The sequence below is a fragment of the Haematobia irritans genome, chromosome 1 (assembly GCF_050003625.1).
Source record: "Haematobia irritans isolate KBUSLIRL chromosome 1, ASM5000362v1, whole genome shotgun sequence".
NCBI lineage: Eukaryota > Metazoa > Arthropoda > Insecta > Diptera > Muscidae > Haematobia > Haematobia irritans.
The window spans coordinates 212342293-212364504 of NC_134397.1; the positions used below are offsets into that span (position 1 = coordinate 212342293).

The 22212-nt window shown below is 31.9% G+C and overlaps 1 protein-coding gene across 1 annotated transcript in view; it reads left to right on the plus strand.

Moving 5' to 3' along the window:
* jdp (DnaJ domain-containing protein) overlaps window positions 1-18632 on the plus strand; it is a 32757-nt gene extending 14125 nt beyond the window's left edge. The window contains exons 2-3 of the mRNA XM_075292735.1: window positions 10692-10808; window positions 17153-18632. Of these exons, the coding sequence (XP_075148850.1) occupies window positions 10764-10808; window positions 17153-17365 (258 nt within the window). The 5' untranslated portion in view covers window positions 10692-10763 and the 3' untranslated portion in view covers window positions 17366-18632. The remainder of the gene's footprint in view (window positions 1-10691; window positions 10809-17152) is intronic.
* Window positions 18633-22212: the final 3580 nt, after the last annotated feature.

Sequence of the window (22212 nt, forward strand, 5' to 3'; positions counted from 1 at the left end):
TAAAGTATATATATTCTGGGTCGTGGTGAAATTCTGAGTCGATCTGAGCATGTCCGTCCGTCCGTCTGTTGAAATCACGCTAACTTCCGAACGAAACAAGCTATCGACTTGAAACTTGGCACAAGTAGTTGTTATTGATGTAGGTCGGACGGTATTGCAAATGGGCCATATCGGTCCACTTTTACGTATAACCCCCATATAAACGGACCCCCAAATTTGACTTGCAAGGCCTCTAAGAGAAGCAAATTTCATCCGATCCGGCTGAAATTTGGTACATGGTGTTAGTATATGGTCTCTAACAACCATGCAAAAATTGGTCCACATCGGTGCATAATTATATATAGCCCCCATATAAACCGATCCCCCGATTTGGCTTGCGAGGCCTCTAAGAGAAACAAATTTCATCCGATCCGGCTGAAATTTGGTACGTGGTGTTAGTATATGGTCTCTAATAACTATGCACAAATTGGTCCACCTAGGTCCATAATTATATATAGCCCCCATATAAACCGATCCCCCGATTTGGCTTGCGAGGCTTCTAAGAGAAGCAAATTTCATCCGATCCGGCTGAAATTTGGTACATGGTGTTAGTATATGGTCTCTAACAACCCCGCAAAAATTGGTCCACATCGGTCCATAATTATATATAGCCCCCATATAAACCGATCCCCCGATTTGGCTTGCGAGGCCTCTAAGAGAAGCAAATTTCATCCGATCCGGCTGAAATTTGGTACATGGTATTAGTATATGGTCTCTAACAACCATGCAAAAATTGGTCCACATCGGTCCATAATTATATATAGCCCCCATATAAACCGATCACCAGATTTGACCTCCGGAGCCTCTTGGAAGACCAAAATTCATCTGATTCAGTTGAAATTTGGTACGTGGTGTTAATATATGGCCTTAAACTCCCATGCAAGAATTGGTCGAAATCGGTCCATAAATATATATAGCCCCCATATAAACCGATCACCAGATTTGACCTCCAGAGCCCCTTGGAAGAGCAAAATTCTTCCCATTCGGTTGAAATTTGGTACGTGATGTTAGTATATGGTATCCAACAACCATGCAGGAATTGGTTCCTATCAGCCCATAATTATATATAGCTCCCATATAAACCGATCCCCAGATTTGACCTCCGGTGCCTTTTTGAGAAACAAAATTCATCCGATCTGCTTGAAATTTGGTACGTGGTGATCGTATACGATATTTAACAACCATGCCAAAAGTGGTCCATATCAGTCCATAATCATATATAGCCCCATATAAACCGATCCCGAGATTTGGTTTTGGAGCCTCTTGGAAGAGCAAATTTCGTCCGAATGAGTTGAAATTTGGTACATTGTGCTAGTATATGGTCGTTAACAACCATGCCTAACTAGTTCCATATCGGTCTATAGTTATATATATCCCTCAGATAAATCGATTTCCAATCACACAAAAATTGGTCCATATCAAGTTCATAATTGTATATAGCCCCCATATAGCGACCCCCATATTTCAATTCTGGCTCTCTACGTACCGTACAAAAAGTCCATATCGATTCGTAATTATTTGTAGACATAACTATACATAACTTTTTTGTCTAATATGTACCACGTATGGACTAAATAACTCACAATTTAGAAAACGATGTTAAGAAGTTTTTAGATACCACAACCAAAGTATTTCGATTGTGGATGACAGTCTTTCGTAGAAGTTTCTACGCAATCCATGGTGGAGGGTACATAAGATTCGGCCTGGCCGAACTTACGGCCGTATGTACTTGTTTGTATTCACATAAAACCACGTGCCATTTCCGAAAAATAAATTAACACAAAACACACTAATTCCGTATTCTCCGTCCACACGTCCATCGTGTGTACCTGCTCAATGTTTTTATCAAATTATTTTCGCTGCAAAAAAATTAAATGGTACGAAATCAATGAACAAGGTCTTTATGGCCATGTAAAGGTTCTAGACATGTCTATACGTAACCTATAAAAATTCCTTTTTCCCTGCAAAAAAGTAAAAAATTGAATGGTCAGGTCAAATGATTTTCCCGACCATGTAATGGTCTCAAATTCTATAATTTAAATAATAGAACATGTTTGCGGCATTTGAGAACCATTTAACATAAATTATTTTTACAGAAACAAAATACATGGTTTTCGCGACAATTACATACTCTAGATAAGCATTAAATGGAATCGGCAACCATGTCCAAACATGTTTTTTTTTCTGTGCGTGTGAGTTCGGTGCCATGAATATGGGCCTCTTAAAATGAAAAATGAAGACCTCAGTTACATTTTCTTGGGGCCCTGTTTTATTTGGGTTTTGGTACTCATTTTCCTGGGCCCATTTTCATACTGCCGAAAAAACCCGAAGTTTGGGGTATATTTTCATTTTCGTTTGTGGGATGTATTTCCTTGGGTCATTATTTTGTGGAACCATTACCTTATACCGGCTAAATATTCTAAGATTCTTCAAACACTCATCATGGATGTAGAATTTTTGTGGTTAGGAAATGATGTAATTTTCCTACCTTCGTTTAGGATATAAAAATCAATTTATTATTCACCTAGATTTAAAATCAATATAATTTTCACACACCATTTCAATCAGAGCTCATGGTAGCATAACCCTTTTGTTAATTCTCATATGACCTATTTGCAATCTATACTACATTGTTGAGGTTTTGATTGTTGTGAAAAAGTTACAACAGCACTTGAGAACTACTTTGTGGTTTCATCACCACATCTTGAACATTGCCGGAAATTCGAATCTAGCATTCAACGTTCGTTTCCTCTCACCAATACTATCGCCACCACCATCGTTTCATCTTTCATATGAACGAAAACTAATGGACGCTAAATGTCGGAAACTTCTACTGCAACTATGAATTTCCGCCTGCCGGTGCAATCACATTAGGAGAAAGCAATTCGCAAAAAAAAACAACGTATTCCAAACGGTGAACCATGCAAGGGAAGACAGTAAACAAAAGTTTGTAATGCAAGCTAGAGTGTTTTAAGATTTTTCCAAGGTGTAGCAAACAAGTGGGCATTTATTGAAGTCTCTGTTAAATGGCTTATATCTGTGTTAAAGGGAAACATTTGTTGGTACGTGCGAAGGAAGAAAAATGATTATTGAATTGATTTACACTCAAAACAAAGGAACAAAATATTGGTTATTATTAGAAGTTATTTAACTAAACTAAACTGTCCTACGCGATCTTTCGACGTGAATTAACTCAACAACAGTGCCTCGATTAACTTAATTCAATTGATCGTGATGAAGCTCCGTTTATCGATGGTATAAGGTATTCACTGAAATACGAACGCGAATTTTGGTTATAATAGCATTTGTGAATTTCTTTTATATAAACTGTTTTCCTTGTCCAAAAGACGATAAAGTCGTTTTGTCCTTATAATTAAGTGATTCAACTTAAAAATGGGTATGTTTTCATGAAAGAAGGAAGAATTAATGAAATAGTCTTTAAATGTGAGGAGTTATTGCATCTTAACCACAAACCAAAATGGCGTTAAAAAATAGAAGATGTTTTTCAACACTTTATTTTAAAAACGTATATATACAATAATTTCTACTTGAAGTCGAGTCTGAATTTGGAAATTTAAGTTGGCGTTAGCACGTTTTTAAAGCACTTTGATAGCTCATGAAGAAAAGGAGAATGTTTTTACTGGGAAATGTAAACTATAGGTATTTTCTACAATTTAAATAAAAGTAATGTATTTCGAATTTTTCACAATTTCAAATCCAAACTAAAATTTTATTTAAAAAAATGACAAATCATTTTTTACCAAATCCAAAGCATGCTTAGATCATTTAATATTTTAAAATAACAAATAAATAAAATAGAGGTGTTGGGAAGGTAGCTCCCACAAAACGAAGGACTTCCAGCAAAAAATTTGTGATAGTAATCAAAATGTATCGAATACGCAAACAGTGCTAATATGCCTTAGATATTGTTACAGTCTCACAGAAGTGGAATTAAAATGAAAATAATATGCATTTTAAGTGAAATAAAGCCTTTAAGTTTGTTAAATTTCAATCAAAAATGTGATTTTTGATACAAAAAAATTTAGCTTTTTTTCTAGCTATTTTTTTTAGCATTTTTAGCTTTTTTTAAGCTATTTTTTTGGGCAAATCTAGCGGTTTTTGGTGAAACAATTCTGGCAACGCTGCACCATAGGAAGGGGGTATATTAAGTTTGTCATTCCGTTTGTAATACATCGAAATATTGCTCTAAGACCCCCCATAAAGTATGTATATTCTGGGTCGCGGTGAAATTCTGAGTCGATCTACGCATGTCCGTCCGACCGTCTGTTGAAATCACGTTAACTTCCGAACGAAACAAGCTATCGACTTGAAACTTGGCATAAGTAGTTGTCATTGATGTAGGTCGGATGGTATTGCAAACGGGCCATATTTTATCAAAATTTTATTTGTATAGAAAATTTTATCAACATTGTATTTCTATAGAAAATTTTATCAAAATTTTATTTCTATAGAAAACTTTGTGAAAATTTTATTTTTATCAAAATTTTATTTCTATAGAAAATTTTATCAAAATTTTATTTCTATAAAAATGTTGTCATAATTTTATTTCTATAGAAAATTTTGTCAAAATTTTATTTCTATAGAAAATGTTGTTAACATCTATAAAAAAATTATCAAAATTCTATTTCTATAGAAAATTCTATCAAAATTGTATTTCTATAGAAAATTTTTTCAAAATTTTATTTCTATAGAAAATTTTCTCAACATTATATTTGTATAGTTCGGCTTGAGGTCATATGAATAACAACAGATGTTGTTGTTTTTTTGAGTTGTATTTTTATTTAATATTATCCAATATTTCGAAACATCTCCGATGTTCGTCTTCAGGGAAATTTTTTTAGAAGTAAAGAACAATGAACTTATTCGCAAACGAGTAAATCTATAAAAAAATCTATAAAAAAAATTATTAACATTTTATTTCTATAGAAAATTTTGTCAACATCGTATTTCTACACACAGAGAAAATTTCATTAAAATTGAGCCAACGAAAATTTTTCATTGATACAATGAAACATTTTCATTAAGACAATGAAAATGTTCGTTAATACTACGAAACGTTTCGTTGACTAACAGAAAATTCGTTATAATAACGAAAAATTTCGTTATATTAATGAATTTGTTTCATTGGCTCACTTTTAATGAAACATTTCGTTAATATAACTAAACTTTTTCTATCAGTGTAGAATGAAACTTTTGGCACAATTTTCTATGGAAATAAAATTTCGATAAAATTTTCTAGTTGAACCAATTGCCGAATCACTTTTGCCACTCTGCTTCAACCGCTTCTTAAGATGGCGAAAATCGTTGACCTCTCATAAACAGATGTCATTCGGTGCCAAGTCAGGACTATACGGCTGATGACCCATCAAATCGGTATTTTATGTGCTCAAAAACGTTTCGTACTATTAACGATTTATTTCATTGTGTTAATGAAAAATGTTCGTTATATCAATGAAAAATTTTCGTTAGCTCAATTTTAATGAAATTTTCTTTGTGTGTATAAAAAATTTTGCTAAAATTTTATTTCTATAGAAAATTGTTTCAACATTTTATTTCTATAGAATATTTTGTGCAAATTTTGTATATTTTGTACAAATTTTATTTCCATAGAACATTTTGCCAAAATTTTATTTATATAGAAAAATTTCTAAAAATTTTATTTTTATAGAAAGTTTTGTCAAAATGTTATTTCTATGGATATTTTTTTCGAAATTTCATTTCCATAGAAAATTGTATCAAAACTTTATTTCTATAAAAATTATTAGTCAAAATTTTATATCTACACACAAAGAAAATTTCATTAAAAGTCAGCCAACGAAAAATGTTCATTGATATAACGAAACGTTTTCGTTAATATAATGAAAATATTCGTTAATAGTATGAAACATTACGTTTGATTTGATTCGTTATATTAACGAAAAAATTCCTTGTATTAACGAATTTGTTTCATTGGCTGACTTTTAACGACATATTTCGTTAATATAACGAAACTTTTTCTATAAGTGTATAGAAAATTTTGCCAAAAGTTCCTTTCTATAAAAAAATTTGCTAAAATTTTAACTTCTACAGAAAATGATTTCAACATTTTATTTCTATAGAAATAAATTCTATGCCAATTTTTTTTTGGCATAGAAAATTTTGCAATTTTTTTTTTCTATAGAAAATTTTGTCAACATTTTCTATAGAGAATTATGTCAACATTTTATTTCTATAGAAAATTTTGTCAACATTTTATTTCTGTAGAAAATAATGTCGAAATTTTATTTCTATAGAGAATTATTTTTCGCCACCTTAAGAAGCGGTTGAAGCAGCGTGGCAAAAGTGTTTCGGCAATTGGTTCAACTAGAAAATTTTCTTGAAATTTTATTTGTATAGAATAGAAGTTTTAATTCTATGGAAAATTTTGTCAGAATTTAAATTCTATAGGACTATGTCAACATTTTACTTCTATATAATATTTTGCTCAAATTTTATTTCCATAGAAAATTTTGCCAAAATTTAATTCTGTAGAAAGTTTTGTCCAAATTTTATTTCTATATAAATTTTTTACGAAATTTTATTTCTATAGAAAATTGTTCCGAAATTCTCTAGTTTTTAAAATATCATTTCTACAGAAAATTATTTCAACATTCTATTTCTACAGAAAATTTTGCCTAAATTTTATTTTTATAGAATATTTAGTCCAAATTGTTGTTCCTATATAAATTTTTGCAAAATTTTATTTCTATATAATAATTTCTTGAAATTTTATTTCTATAGAAAGTTTTGTCAAAATTTTATTATCTATGTAGAAAATAATGTCGAAATTATATTTCTATAGAGAATTACGTCAATATTTTATTTCTCTAGAAAATGGGAAATTTTGTAAAAAATTTACTTCCATAAAAAAAGAAAATTTTGTCAAAATTTTAGTTCTATAGAAAAATTTGTCAAAAATTTACTTTTAAAGAAAAATTTTATTTTTTTATTTGTTCAAAAGAAAATTTATAGATTTGTATCTGGCGTTTTCTTTTCAATGACTCTATTAATCATGTTCCTTAATCTAGATCTGTCCATAAATCTCGATTAATAATTGAAAATTTTATTTAGCTCTTAGGAATATTTTATAAACTCTACCAATATTAATCTCCCGATTTGATTTTATTCAATATTCTGTCATCATCCACCTCAAAATGAATTTGTCTATGGACCTGGTAAAATAACATTTATTATAGTCTTAATATTCATTGGAAATTGAATGAAAAGAAAAATTAAATAATTTATATCAAATTTCCTTAAAAGAATCCACTCTGGAAGAGATATTAAATTAACTCCTGGGGATATGCTACATATTTGTTGTTAAAAGCAAAAAATATTTGATCAAGGTAATGGAGAAAATGTATAGCATATCTTAAGGCAGTATGTATGTCATGTGCCAGCTGTATACAATGTTATTGAGAACATATAAAAATTATTATAATTCAAGATAATGTGACTATCATATATGGAGCCACTTCAATTAAATTAAATTTAATAATATTTCCTTTAAATGTATTAAATTAAATAAAGTTGAATTTAATTAAAAAAACTGCAGAGAAAACAAGTATATACGGCCGTAAGTTCGGCCAAGCCGAAGCTTATGTACCCTCCACCATGGATTGCGTAGAAACTTCTACTGAAGACTGTCATCCACAATCGAATTACTTGGGTTGCGGTAACACTTGCCGATGGCAAGGTATCTTAAAACTTCCTAACACCGTCATCTAAATTACAAGGTAGTCCATACGTAGTATATATTAAACTAAAAAAGGCCGATTAAATACGTATATAATTAAGTTTAAAGTTTCTATAGAAATAACATTTTTACAACATTTTCTATAGAAGTACAATTTGGAAAAAAATTTCTATAGAAATAAAATTTGTAAAAAATTTTCTGTAGAAATAAAATTTGGAAAAAATTTTCTATAGAAATAAAATTTTGACAAAATTTTCTATAGAAATAAAATTTTTACAAAATTTTCTATGGAAATAAAATTTTGACAAAATTTGCTATAGAAATAAAATTTTGACAATGTTTGACAATGGATATTAGCGGCATTATACTAACACCACGTTGAAAATTTCAACCGGATCGGATGAATTTTGCTCCTCCAAGAGGCTCCGGAGATCAAATCTGGGGAACGGTTTATATGGGGGCTAAATATAATTATGGACCGATATGGACCAATTCTTGTGTGTTTGTTAGAGACCACATTCTAACAACATGTTCCAAATTTCAACCGGATCGGATGATCCATAATATAAATAAATAGCCCCGATTTATATGGGGGCTATATATAATTACGGACCGACATGGACCAATTTTTGTATGGTCATTAGAGAACATATACTAACACCATGTACCAAATGTCAGCCAGATAGGATGAAATTTGCTTTTCTTAGAGACTCCACAAGCCAAATCGGGGGATCGGTATATATGGGGGCTATATATAATTATGGACCGATGTGGACCAATTTTTTCATGGTTGCTAGAGACCATATACTAACACCATGTACCAAATTTCAGCCGGATCGGATGAAATTTGCTTCTCTTAAAGAGATCGCAAGCTTCTCTTAAAGAGATCGCAAGCCGTTTATATGGGGGCTATACGTAAAAGTGGACCGATATGGATCAATTTTTGCATGGTTGTTAGAGACCATATACTAACATCATGTACCAAATTTCAGCCGGATCGGATGAAATTTGCTTCTCTTAGAGCAATCGCAAGCCAAATTTTGGGGGCTATACGTAAAAGTGGACCGATATGGCCCATTTGCAATACCATCCGACCTACATCAATAACAACTACTTGTGCCAAGTTTCAAGTCGATAGGTTGTTTCGTTCGGAAGTTAGCGTGATTTCAACAGACGGACGGACGGACAGACATGCTCAGATCGACTCAGAATTTCACCACGACCCAGAATATAAAGGGTGATTCTTTTGAGGTTAGGATTTTCATGCATTAGTATTTGACAGATCACGTGGGATTTCAGACATGGTGTCAAAGAGAAAGATGCTCAGTATGCTTTGACATTTCATCATGAATAGACTTACTAACGAGCAACGCTTGCAAATCATTGAATGGGCCCTAGAAAAGTTGGCAGAAAATCCGCTTTTTTATCGACAAATTTTGTTCAGCGATGAGGCTCATTTCTGGTTGAATGGCTACGTAAATAAGCAAAATTGCCGCATTTGGAGTGAAGAGCAACCAGAAGCCGTTCAAGAACTGCCCATGCATCCCGAAAAATGCACTGTTTGGTGTGGTTTGTACGCTGGTGGAATCATTGGACCGTATTTTTTCAAAGATGCTGTTGGACGCAACGTTACGGTGAATGGCGATCGCTATCGTTCGATGCTAACAAACTTTTTGTTGCCAAAAATGGAAGAACTGAACTTGGTTGACATGTGGTTTCAACAAGATGGCGCTACATGCCACACAGCTCGCGATTCTATGGCCATTTTGAGGGAAAACTTCGGAGAACAATTCATCTCAAGAAATGGACCGGTAAGTTGGCCACCAAGATCATGCGATTTGACGCCTTTAGACTATTTTTTGTGGGGCTACGTCAAGTCTAAAGTCTACAGAAATAAGCCAGCAACTATTCCAGCTTTGGAAGACAACATTTCCGAAGAAATTCGGGCTATTCCGGCCGAAATGCTCGAAAAAGTTGCCCAAAATTGGACTTTCCGAATGGACCACCTAAGACGCAGCCGCGGTCAACATTTAAATGAAATTATCTTCAAAAAGTAAATGTCATGGACCAATCTAACGTTTCAAATAAAGAACCAATGAGATTTTGCAAATTTTATGCGTTTTTTTTTTTAAAAAAGTTATCAAGCTCTTAACAAATCACCCTTTACATACTTTATGGGGTCTTAGAGCAATATTTCGATGTGTTACAAACGGAATGACAAAGTTAATATCCTATCCTATGACAAAGTTAATATCCTATCCTATGGTGGAGGGTATAAAAATGTTTCCAACATTTTGTCAATTAAAAGTTTAATTGAATTATTGATTCAAAAATTTTTCAAATTTAGAAAAAATCACAAAAAATTACTGAGTTAATTAATTTTTTAAATTGAATTAAAAACAAAAAACTCAAAATTGAATTGCTTCAAAAGGTTTTTTAATTAGATTAAAAATTAACTGAATCAATTAATTTTTTTGGTGATTAATGTAATCATTTAAAAAAGTTTTAATGAAAATTTGGATCGACTTATTTCGTATTTCAAGATAAAAAACATTTTTTTCTGTGTACCTTTAATAAATAACAAGTAAATAAAAGTTCTTCTTACTTTTTTACCAATGATTTACATTCTTAACATTTTGTTTCTTAATTCAAGTAAGTCGTTATTCATTTTTGTTGGACTTGCATACAAAGTGTCCTTCAATTATCAGTGTCCTTCAGTTACATTTCATTTAAGATTCCACTTTGCATATAAATTCAATTCAAAATTTCCTTTGATGTCTTTATCAAGGAATCCGTTTTGTCGAGTAGTCTTGCCAATTTAATGTGATTTATTTTAATTAAAATTAATGCATTCACCGCCATTTGAGCACAAGTAAAACTAAATTTTATTTTTTCCATCTTTCTATCGTTCACATAGGAGGCCAAGGAGACCTTGTGCGATCCCGAGAAACGCGCCAATTATGATAAATGGCGCAACAGTGGCATTGCAATGAGCTACAAAAATTGGTTGGGTATGAAGGAGCACGTGGGTCAGGTGAGAAGATACACTATAGCGGAGAAAGTGGATAAAGAGGTATGGATTGAACATGAATTCTACAAATGGATGACATCTAAATGTCGTTTGCCAGAAATGCTTCCAACCACAAGGAATTATTTTCCCATCCCACCATGTCTGTCCAATCAGCACGCATGATAACCATATATCAACAAATGTTATCACATAAAAAAAAAATTGTATCCATGCATTGAGTCCCTGTTTGCCCATTTTCTTTGATGTGAATTCTCTTTTTTCTTTCTTGGATGTTAGCTCATATGTGTTATTTTGCAATTGAAAGAACAGCAAAAATAAAAACAAGTGGGAATAGCAAAAAACAAATAAAAATATACGTCCGAAATTCCATAAGGCCAAATTTATGTACCCTCACTAAAAATTTCAACAGGATTGGAAGGCTCCAGAAAAGGGCTCCCGAAGAGGGAAGAGCAGGCAAAAATACTGCCAAGACTTGTGCTACTCATAAACAGTGTTGCTAAATATTGAAAAGCAAAAATAGCGACATCAATCTATATTTGTAGCAAAAAAAAAAAAAAAATTAGCTTCAATTTGTAAAAATAGCCAAAAAAAAACAATAATATATTTAAATTTTCGAATTAAAATTTACTAACAAGAAAGTTTTCTTGTCAGTTTTCATATAAGAACCATTGACATCATAATAAGATTTGAATAGAGTGTCAGACTTTTCATGACTTGGCTAAATTGTGCATGAACTTCTGTATTCAACAATGACACAGAGAGAGAGAGAGGATACTAATCTTGGAATCGGTTTATATGGGACATGCACGAAATTTTAAACATTCCGTTTTGATTTGATCGTGAACGTTTCCGTTTCAGTTTGTTACCGTCCGTTCATGATTTTGGAACGTATTTTTTTTAGTATACGAACCGTTGCTATCTTTTCTAAACCGCTCGTCGGCCAATTGACGGATTTATTCGAGTTACAGGTCAATTAATTTTTTACAAGCTTACAAAAGCATTTTGATCTATTGCATTCAGAAATAAAGTAAATCGTAATAGCCCTCGAAAGGCTCCATTGTAGAATTGAGACCAAATTTCAAATTTTATAAATTTTCTAGCACCACATCATCAAAAAATCATGAGGAAGGATTCTCTAATGTCATACAGTTTTTGACTGCGTTTCTCTCAAATATCATACAGTTTGCGTCGGCGTCATCTAGTACTGTTCCCCGCCGGCTTTACGAAACTTAAGGAAAATAAGATTTAGAACCTACTTTGTAATGACAAGTGTTTATTTATATAAATGCTTTCATTTTATTAAAGTTTTGGCAGACAATTTGAAATTAGAACTGCCGATTCTTCTATAACCAATTTATCGACCGCATCGCCGGTAATACCAACAATGGTTGTCACTGGGGACAAAAATAATCTACCAAAAATTAAAAAAAAAAAATTACCAAATTCTTGATCTCAGCTTAAAACGATGAATTGACTAAACGACAAGAGTAGCTTAACCAACAGAGGAAAATAATGTTTGTCAAATTTATTTGGGCAAAGCCCTATAGACTGCAAGATGGTTGGATGGACGCACGTTTCGGAATTAACACATTCCTCATCACCATCCTCTACTTGCAGCAAAACCATCAAACAATTATCAGAATAAATTCTTGTAGTTTAGTCAACACAATGGTTTTAAAGCTGAGATCAAAACAACAAATATGATTGAAGTACAAACCAACAATAAAAAACAAAACACGATTTTTTTTATCGCAAATTTGGCAAAATTCTATTTCTATAGAAAAATTTTGTCAAAATTTTATTTCCGTAGAAAATGTTCTCACAATTTGATTTCTATAGAAAATTATCTCAAAATTTGATTTCAAGAGAAAATTTTTGTCAAAATTTTGTCTAAATTTTTCTAAATTTTGTCTAAATTTTGTCTAAATTTTATTTTTTAAGAAAATTTTGTAAAAATTTAATTTTTCTTAGAAAATTTTGTAAAAATTTTATTTCTTTAGAAAATTTTGTCAAAATTTTATTTCTATAGAAAATTTTGTCAACATTTTATTTCTATAGAAAATTTTGTCAACATTTTATTTCTATAGAAAAATTTTGTCAACATTTTATTTTATAGAAAATTTTGTCAAAATGTTATTTCTATCGAAATTTTTGTCAAAATTTTATTTCTATAGAAAATTTTGTCAAAATGTTATTTCTATAGAAAAATTTTGCCAAAATTTTATTTCTATAGAAAAATTTTGTCAAAATTTTATTTCTATAGAAAATTTTGTCAAAATGTTATTTCTATCGAAATTTTTGTCAAAATTTTATTTCTATAGAAAATTTTGTCAAAATCTTGTTTCTAAAGGGTGATTTGTTAAGAGCTTGATAACTTTTTTAAAAAAAAAACGCATAAAATTTGCAAAATCTCATCGGTTCTTTATTTAAAACGTTAGATTGGTCCATGACATTTACTTTTTGAAGATAATTTCATTTAAATGTTGACCGCGGCTGCGTCTTAGGTGGTCCATTCGGAAAGTCCAATTTTGGGCAACTTTTTCGAGCATTTCGGCCGGAATAGCCCGAATTTCTTCGGAAATGTTGTCTTCCAAAGCTGGAATAGTTGCTGGCTTATTTCTGTAGACTTTAGACTTGACGTAGCCCCACAAAAAATAGTCTAAAGGCGTCAAATCGCATGATCTTGGTGGCCAACTTACCGGTCCATTTCTTGAGATGAATTGTTCTCCGAAGTTTTCCCTCAAAATGGCCATAGAATCGCGAGCTGTGTGGCATGTAGCGCCATCTTGTTGAAACCACATGTCAACCAAGTTCAGTTCTTCCATTTTTGGCAACAAAAAGTTTGTTAGCATCGAACGATAGCGATCGCCATTCACCGTAACGTTGCGTCCAACAGCATCTTTGAAAAAATACGGTCCAATGATTCCACCAGCGTACAAACCACACCAAACAGTGCATTTTTCGGGATGCATGGGCAGTTCTTGAACGGCTTCTGGTTGCTCTTCACTCCAAATGCGGCAATTTTGCTTATTTACGTAGCCATTCAACCAGAAATGAGCCTCATTGCTGAACAAAATTTGTCGATAAAAAAGCGGATTTTCTGCCAACTTTTCTAGGGCCCATTCACTGAAAATTCGACGTTGTGGCAGATCGTTCGGCTTCAGTTCTTGCACGAGCTGTATTTTATACGGTTTTACACCAAGATCTTTGCGTAAAATCTTCCATGTGGTCGAATAACACAAGCCCAATTGCTGCGAACGGCGACGAATCGACATTTCAAGGTCTTCAGCAACACTCTCAGAAACAGACGCAATATTCTCTTCTGTACGCACTGTACGCATTCGTGTGGTTGGTTTAATGTCCAATAAAGTAAACTGAGTGCGAAACTTGGTCACAATCGCATTAATTGTTTGCTCACTTGGTCGATTATGTAGACCATAAATCGGACGTAAAGCGCGAAACACATTTCGAACCGAACACTGATTTTGGTAATAAAATTCAATGATTTGCAAGCGTTGCTCGTTAGTAAGTCTATTCATGATGAAATGTCAAAGCATACTGAGCATCTTTCTCTTTGACACCATGTCTGAAATCCCACGTGATCTGTCAAATACTAATGCATGAAAATCCTAACCTCAAAAGAATCACCCTTTATATAAAATGTTGGCAAAATTTTAACTTTTTTTATTTTTATAGAAAACTTTGTCAAAATTTTACTTCAATAGAAAATTTTGTCAAAAATTTATTTCTATCGAAATTTTTGTCAAAGTTACTATACCCTGTACCACTACTGTGGTACAGGGTATAATAACTTTGTGCATTTGTATGTAACGCCAAGAAGGAAAAGTCTGAGGCCCATCGTTTAGTATACCGATCGTCTTAGAATTAAATTCTGAGACGATTTAGCGATGTCCGTCTGTCTATCTGTCTGTCCGTCCGTCTGTCTGTCTGTTCATGTATTTTTGTGCGCAAAGAACAGGTCGCAGTTTAAGTCCGATCGTCCTCAAATTTGGCATAGGGTCGTTTTTTGGGACAAAGACCATCGCCATTGATTTTGGAAAAAATCGGTTGAGATTTAGATATAGTTGCCATATATATTTATCCCCGATCTGGTCACAATTGGCGTGTTTATCAACCAATGTTCTTCAAATTCAGTACATCCGAATATTTCATGAGTCTCGAAAAACTTGCAAAATATCAGCTAAATCGATTCAGATTTAGATATCGCTCCCATATATATCTTTCGTCCTATTTAGACTCATATGACCACAGAGGCTAAAGTTTACTACCGATTTTCGTGAAATTTTGCATAAAGAGTAGAATTGACATTCTACCACTTTTTGGTAAATTTGATTGAAATCGGTTCAGATTTCGATATAGCTCCCATATAAATCTTTCCCCCGATATGGACTAATACGGTCCCAGAAGCCAGAGTTTTACCCCAATTTGGTTGAAATTTTGCACTAGGAGTACAATTAGTAGTGTAGTCAACTGTCCCAAATTTTAATCGGTTCAGATTTAGATATAGCTCCCATATATATCGTTCGCTCGATTTACACTCATATGACCACAGTGGCCAATCTTTTACTCCGATTTAATTGAAATTTTGCACAGGGAGTAGAATTAGCATTGTAGCTATGCGTACCAAATTTGGTTGAAATCGGTTCAGATTTAAATATAGCTCCCATATATAGCTTTCGCCCGATTTACACTCATATGACCACAGAAACCATTTTTTAACTCCGATTTAGTTGACATTTTGCACTGGGAGTAGAATTAGCATTGTTGCTATGCGTGCCATATTTGGTTGAAACCGGTTCAGATTTAGATTTAGCTCCCATATATATATGTTTTTCTGATTTCGACAAAAATGGTCAAAATACCAACATTTTCCTTGTTAAATCGCCACTGCTTAGTCGAAAAGTTGTAAAAATGTCTCTAATTTTCCTAAACTTCTAATACATATATATCGAGCAATAAATCATAAATAAACTTTTGCCAAGTTTCCTTAAAATTGCTTCAGATTTAAATGTTTCCCATATTTTTTTACTAACATTGTGTTCCACCCTAGAGCATTAGCCGACTTAAATTTTGAGTCTATAGATTTTGTAAAAGTCTATCAAATTCTGTCCAAATCGAGTGATATTTAAATGTATGTATTTGGGACAAACCTCCAACACATTTGACAGATGTGATATGGTATCGAAAATTTATATCTACAAAGTGGTGCAGGGTATAATATAGCCGGCCCCGCCCGACTTTAGACTTTCCTCACTTGTTTATTGCTATAGAAAAGTTTGTCAAAATTTCATTATAATGGAAAATTTTGTCAAAATTTTATTTTCATAGAGAATTTTGTCTAAATTTTATTTCCATAGGAATTCTTTCTAAATGTTATTTATATTTTTATTTTTATATATGCATAAAATTTAGTTGGAGAGGAAAATTTTTCAAAGTCTACCATAGCATCAAGAATTCTAGCATTTGCTACTCTCTGGTAATTGCATTGTATTTTGCACTCCCATTAAAACTATCAACGTTATCTCCGATCTCAAATATAAATTTCGTTAGTAAAAATAAAACTTTAAGAGATAGAGAGATAACATATTTTCTCCTAATTTCTTTAGAGAATATAGAAGATTAGTTATTACTGCTCATTGTATTTTCTTCTCTCTCAATAATAGAGAGCAAAGTTATATCTTAAATGTACATTTTGTTTGTAATGATATCTCATTAAAAAGAAAGGTAGCATATTTTCTCTTAACTTCTATGGGGCTAAAATAATTTAGCAATACGTGATGGCAACTCTCCAATAATTTCCTAAGTACTAAGTTAAAATAGGCAAGATTCAGGGTTACGTTTCTTCAATAATTAAAATTTATGAAAATAAACTATTTCAATTATTGATTTGAATCATTCCCCATCAAACTATAATAGAATTTGCAAAAAAAAAAGAAAATTAAAATATTATTCTGCTTTTAATGATTTGATTTTAACGGCTAAACTAGAACTTAATAGCCACCTTGACTGTCTAGACTTTTTTCCTCGCTTAACAAATTAGTGAACTTTTTGCATGTTTCAATCTTCTCTATTTTAGATCTATTTCAGCTTTAAATTCTTGCAACCTGAAAAGAAATAAACCTATATACCAAAAAAAAAAAAAAAAAAATCAACTAAATCTCCCAAGAAAACCATATACCATAACCTCTCGATCCATAAGTATCCAAAACAAACCAAACCAACTCTTGATGTTGTAGTAAATTCAAATATGTGATATTTGTATACTCGTTTTTATTAATTTTTAAAATAATTTTTATTGAAAATTTTCTTCTATTGAATTTTTAAAGTCCATGCATTGGGCCACTCCCAAGACCAAGGATCGCATGTTGCCCGAAACAGCAGCAGGAGCAGGAACCAGTTGCCTTTCGGCAGCCTCTCCAAATCCAGCTCATCGCAGGGCCTCTGAGGGTGGAGCAGCTTTGTACTATGGTAACCGTAAACAAGAATGGGGTACCGATAACTCGGATGTGGCCAATAAATTCCGTAATTATGAAATCTAAGCGATGATAACCAAAGATACAAAAAAAATATGAACCAATTTTAATTGAAAAGATTTAAAACTAAAATTATATCTATGTAATTGTAATAAATGGAGATTTTTGTTTCTAAGCCAATATGAGCTAAATAGATAAAATAAAAATATGAAACATTTTTAGAAAATCATCATATCTAAAAGGCAATTTTTTTGTGCAATAAAAATATTAAAAAAATAAAAAAAATATTAAAAAAATAAAAAAAAAAATAAATAAATAAATTAATAAAGGACAACATTAAGAGGGGAATATAGAAACCCAGATTTATAGAATTATCTTTATGTAATTTCATGGAACATCAACATTTCACATAACCCACCCACCACCCCTCCAACCCTGATTATGATAATAAATCAAGCAGTAAATGTTTCTAGATGTTTGAACTTAACATTAAAAAAAAAAAACAGAAATAAATGAAATTAATTATAGTAGATCGTCTATATAATAAATGTGACAAATAATATATATCTGAAATATTGTCTAAATGTAAGAATAACTAAAAAAATATATTTATCAAAAAAATCTATAATTAAGAAACTGTAATTTCAATAAACATTACTCCTCAAAAATAACATCAACCAAGGGAGTATTACTTATACGATAATGAAGGATATGAAATAAGAAAATAAATATTAAATAAAAAACAATTATAAAAAAATAAATTCAAGAGAAAATATTTAATAAAATATATTTATAAAAATTCATTGAAATAACCTTAGATGTCTTGATGGAGATTTTTTTTCAAAAGACAAATTTTAAATTGTCTTGCATTAAAAAGTTATAATATTCTATCATATGAATATCAAGATAAAATATCCTCTAGAGACAATCCCTCTTTTCAAAAGTACCACCACTGACGATGAAACTAAAATTTCGACCTAAACTGAACTTAAACCACCTTATTTTTAAAATGAAAAAAATATAATACATGTGAAAATACAAACAGGAATAAAACAAAAACAAAGTTTTAAAGCAAACTTTAAAAAGCACTATACTACAAAAAACAAATATATACGAGAGTATTAAAAATTATAAAAAAAAAACAGGAAAAAACTTATTTTTAATAAATGTTGTTATTATATTATAGACAGGCAAGCAAATAATAAATATTTATTATTATTAAAATAAAAAAATATATATTTATCATATTAGGTGTCCCATAAAATATGGCAAATAATAAACGTTGAATGCAACTTGAAAAATTTTATTGAAAATTAAAAAAAAAAAAAAACAATCAATAAAGCATAAATAAGCAACAGCATATAAATTCCACATGAGTTGATTTTATTTAGAAAAAAATGAAAGAAAAAACATGAAGCACACAAGAAAATACAAAGCAAATATTTTTAAACAAACCATTTAAAATCTAAATGTTAAACATATATATATAAAAGAAAACTACACAAAATTAATAAATAATTTTTAACATAATTAAATCTATATGATGTGTATTCATCATAAACATATACATATACACACTTGTATCAGTTAGCTCTAAAAAAATCACCGTTGTTAATTTTGTCTTAATTTTTTTATTTATGAAAAAAATTTAACTGAAACATACATGGACATAATATTTTATGTAAAAATTTGTTTTTAGCAAAAATCAAAAAAAAACATACATATAAAAATGCTAAAACAATTGGTTTTTGTCTTAGGATTGAAGTTTACAATAAAATAAAATAGATGGAAACTTTAATCCATTGGAAAGAATTCAATATATATATTTTCGGTTTTATTATGGATTATGGATTAGCGATGGCAAGGTAAGTAAATATCGTATGTCTCGATTGATTTGAGCAAATAATGTGTGTGCAAAGTGGTAAAACTGATTAAAGTCTTATATGGCAGCCCAAACCGTTCGATGATGGCAAGTCATTATTCTCAAGCAATCGGTAATACTGAGGGTAATACAAATCTTCCTGGTAAGCAATTTTTTACCTCAATCACTTACCCAGTTTTTACAGGTATTGAGGAACCATTCCCATAAATGTAACACTGTTTATGACATTTTTATTTTACTTGAATTCTCTTCATATTTTAACTCTCATTTGATCTCTTTATGTTATATTTTCATTTGACCTTTTATGATTACTCTCATTGACTTTTAAATGCTTACCACGCATGGAAAATACAATTTTTAAGAAAAAGTACTTTTTTGAGGAAAAAAATACTTTTCACTAAATTTCAACAAAAATTCCATGCAAAGATTATTGTCAAGGGCTCCTTTAGACTGATTTTTAAAGCAGCTAAAATTTTGTATGTCAAGTCCTCACTTTTAAATATTTTTATACCCTCCACCATAGGATGGGGGTATATTAATTTTGTCATTCCGTTTGTAACACATCGAAATATTGCTCTAAGACCCCATAAAGTATATATATTCTGGGTCGTGGTGAAATTCTGAGTCGATCTGAGCATGTCCGTCCGTCCGTCCGTCTGTTGAAATCACGCTAACTTCCGAACGAAACAAGCTAGCGAATTGAAACTTGGAGCAAGTAGTTGTTATTGATGTAGGTCGGATGGAATTGCAAATGGGGCCTATCGGTCCACATTTAAATTGGTCCACATCGGTCCACAATTATATATAGCCCCCATAAAAACCGATCCCCCGATTTGGCTTGCGGAGCCTCTAAGAGAAGCAAATTTCATCCGATCCGGCTGAAATTTGGTACATGGAGTAAGTGTATCGTCTCTAATGACCATGCAAAAATTGGTCAACATCGGTCTATATCTATATATAGCTCCCATATAAACCGATCACCAGATTTGACCTCCGGAGCGTCTTGGAGGACCAAAATTCATCTGATTCAGTCGAAATTTGGTAGGTGGTGTTAATATATGGCCTCAAACACCATTGCAAAAATTGGTCGAAATAGTTTCATAATTATATATAGCCCCCATATAAACCGATCCCCAGATTTGACCCCGGGTGCCTTTCGGAGAAGCAAAATTCATCCGATCTGGTTGAAATTTGGTACGTGGTGTTAGTATATTGTCTCTAACAACCATGCCAAAATTGGTCCATATCGGTTCATAATTATATATAGCCCCCATATAAGCCGATCCCCAGATTTGACCTCCGGAGCCTCTTAGAAGAGCAAATTTCATCCGATCCGGCTGAAATTTGGTACATGCTGTTAATATATGGTCCCTACCAACCATGCACAAATTGGTCCATATCGGTCCATAATTTTATATAGCCCCCATATAAACCGATCCCCAGATATGAACTCCGGAGCCTCGTAGAGGAGCTAAATTCATCCGATCCGGTTGAAATTTGGTACGTGGTGTTAGTATATGGTCTCTAAGAACCATTCAAAAATTGGTCCATATCAGTCCATAATTATATATAGCCCCTATATAAACCGATCCCCAGATTTGAACTCCGGAGCGACTTGGACGAACAAAATTCATCCGATCCGGTTGAAATTAGCATCGTGGTGTTAATATATGGCCGCTAATAACCATGCCAAAATTGGTCCATATCGGTCTATAGTTATATATAGCCGATCCCCAATCACACAAAAATAGGTCCGTATCGGTTCATAATTATGTTTGCCACTGGAGCAAAAATAATCCAGCAAAATTTGTCGAAATTTTATTCCTATAGAAAATTTTGTCAAATTTTATTTCTATAGAAAATTTTGGCAAAATTTTATTTCTGTAGAAAATGTTGTCAAAAATTTAATTCTATAGAGAATGTTGTCAAAATTTTAAATGTTTTGAAAATTTAGTAAAAATTTGATTTCTATAGAAAATTTTGTCAAAATGTTCTTTCTATAGAAAAGTTTGTTAAAATCGTATTTCTATAGAAAATTTTGTCCAAATTTTACTTCTATAGAAAATTTTGTCAAACTTAATTATATACGTATTTAATCGGCCATTTGAAGTTTAATATATACCACGTATGGACTACGTGGTATATATTACTGTATTAGGAAGCTTTAAGATACCTTGTCATCGGCAAAAGTTACCGCAACCCAAGTAATTCGATTGTGGATGACAGTCTTCAGTAGAACTTTCTACGCAATCCATGGTGGAGGGTACAAAAGCTTCGGCCTGGCCGAACTTACGGCCGTATATACTTGTTTTTTTTTTTTAGTCTTATATCCGGTTACAAAGACTACCTTAGTATTGTAATCGCGGTTGCCACAGTTTCTATTGAAATAGAGTTAAAAAAAAAATTCTATAGAAATAAAATTTTCTTTCATTTTGTTTTGTAATTGTTGGTTTTGTTCTTTAAGCATTGTTGTTGTTTTTTGATTTCAGCTTAAAACCATGCATTGACTAAACTACAAGTGTAGCTTAGCCAACAGAGGAAAGGAATGGTTGTCAAATTTATTTGGGCAAAGTCCTATAGACTGCAAGATGGTTCGATGGACGCACGTTTCGGAATTACCACATTCCTCATCAGCATCCTCTACTTGCAGCAAAAATATCAACCAATTATCAGAATAAATTCAGGCAGATTATTAAACCCAACAATGAACCGCACTTGAACCTTCCGAAAAATATTTTTGCATGATAGCCGGCTTACAAAACCAACAATAACAAAACAAAACGAATGAAGAAAAAAAGGGGGAAGCACGCTCAAAATAAACCCAGCCAACTGCACTCAAATCGATGATTTGACAGTGGCATAGGAAATGAGATATGTTTGTACGAGTTTATTTCGGCATAAGCCGGCTATCATGCAAAACCTTTTTTCGGAAGGTTCAAGTGTGGTTCATTGTTGGGTTTAATGAACTGCCTGAATTTATTCTGATAATTGGTTGATAGTTTTGCTGCCAGTTGAGGATGCTGATGAGGAA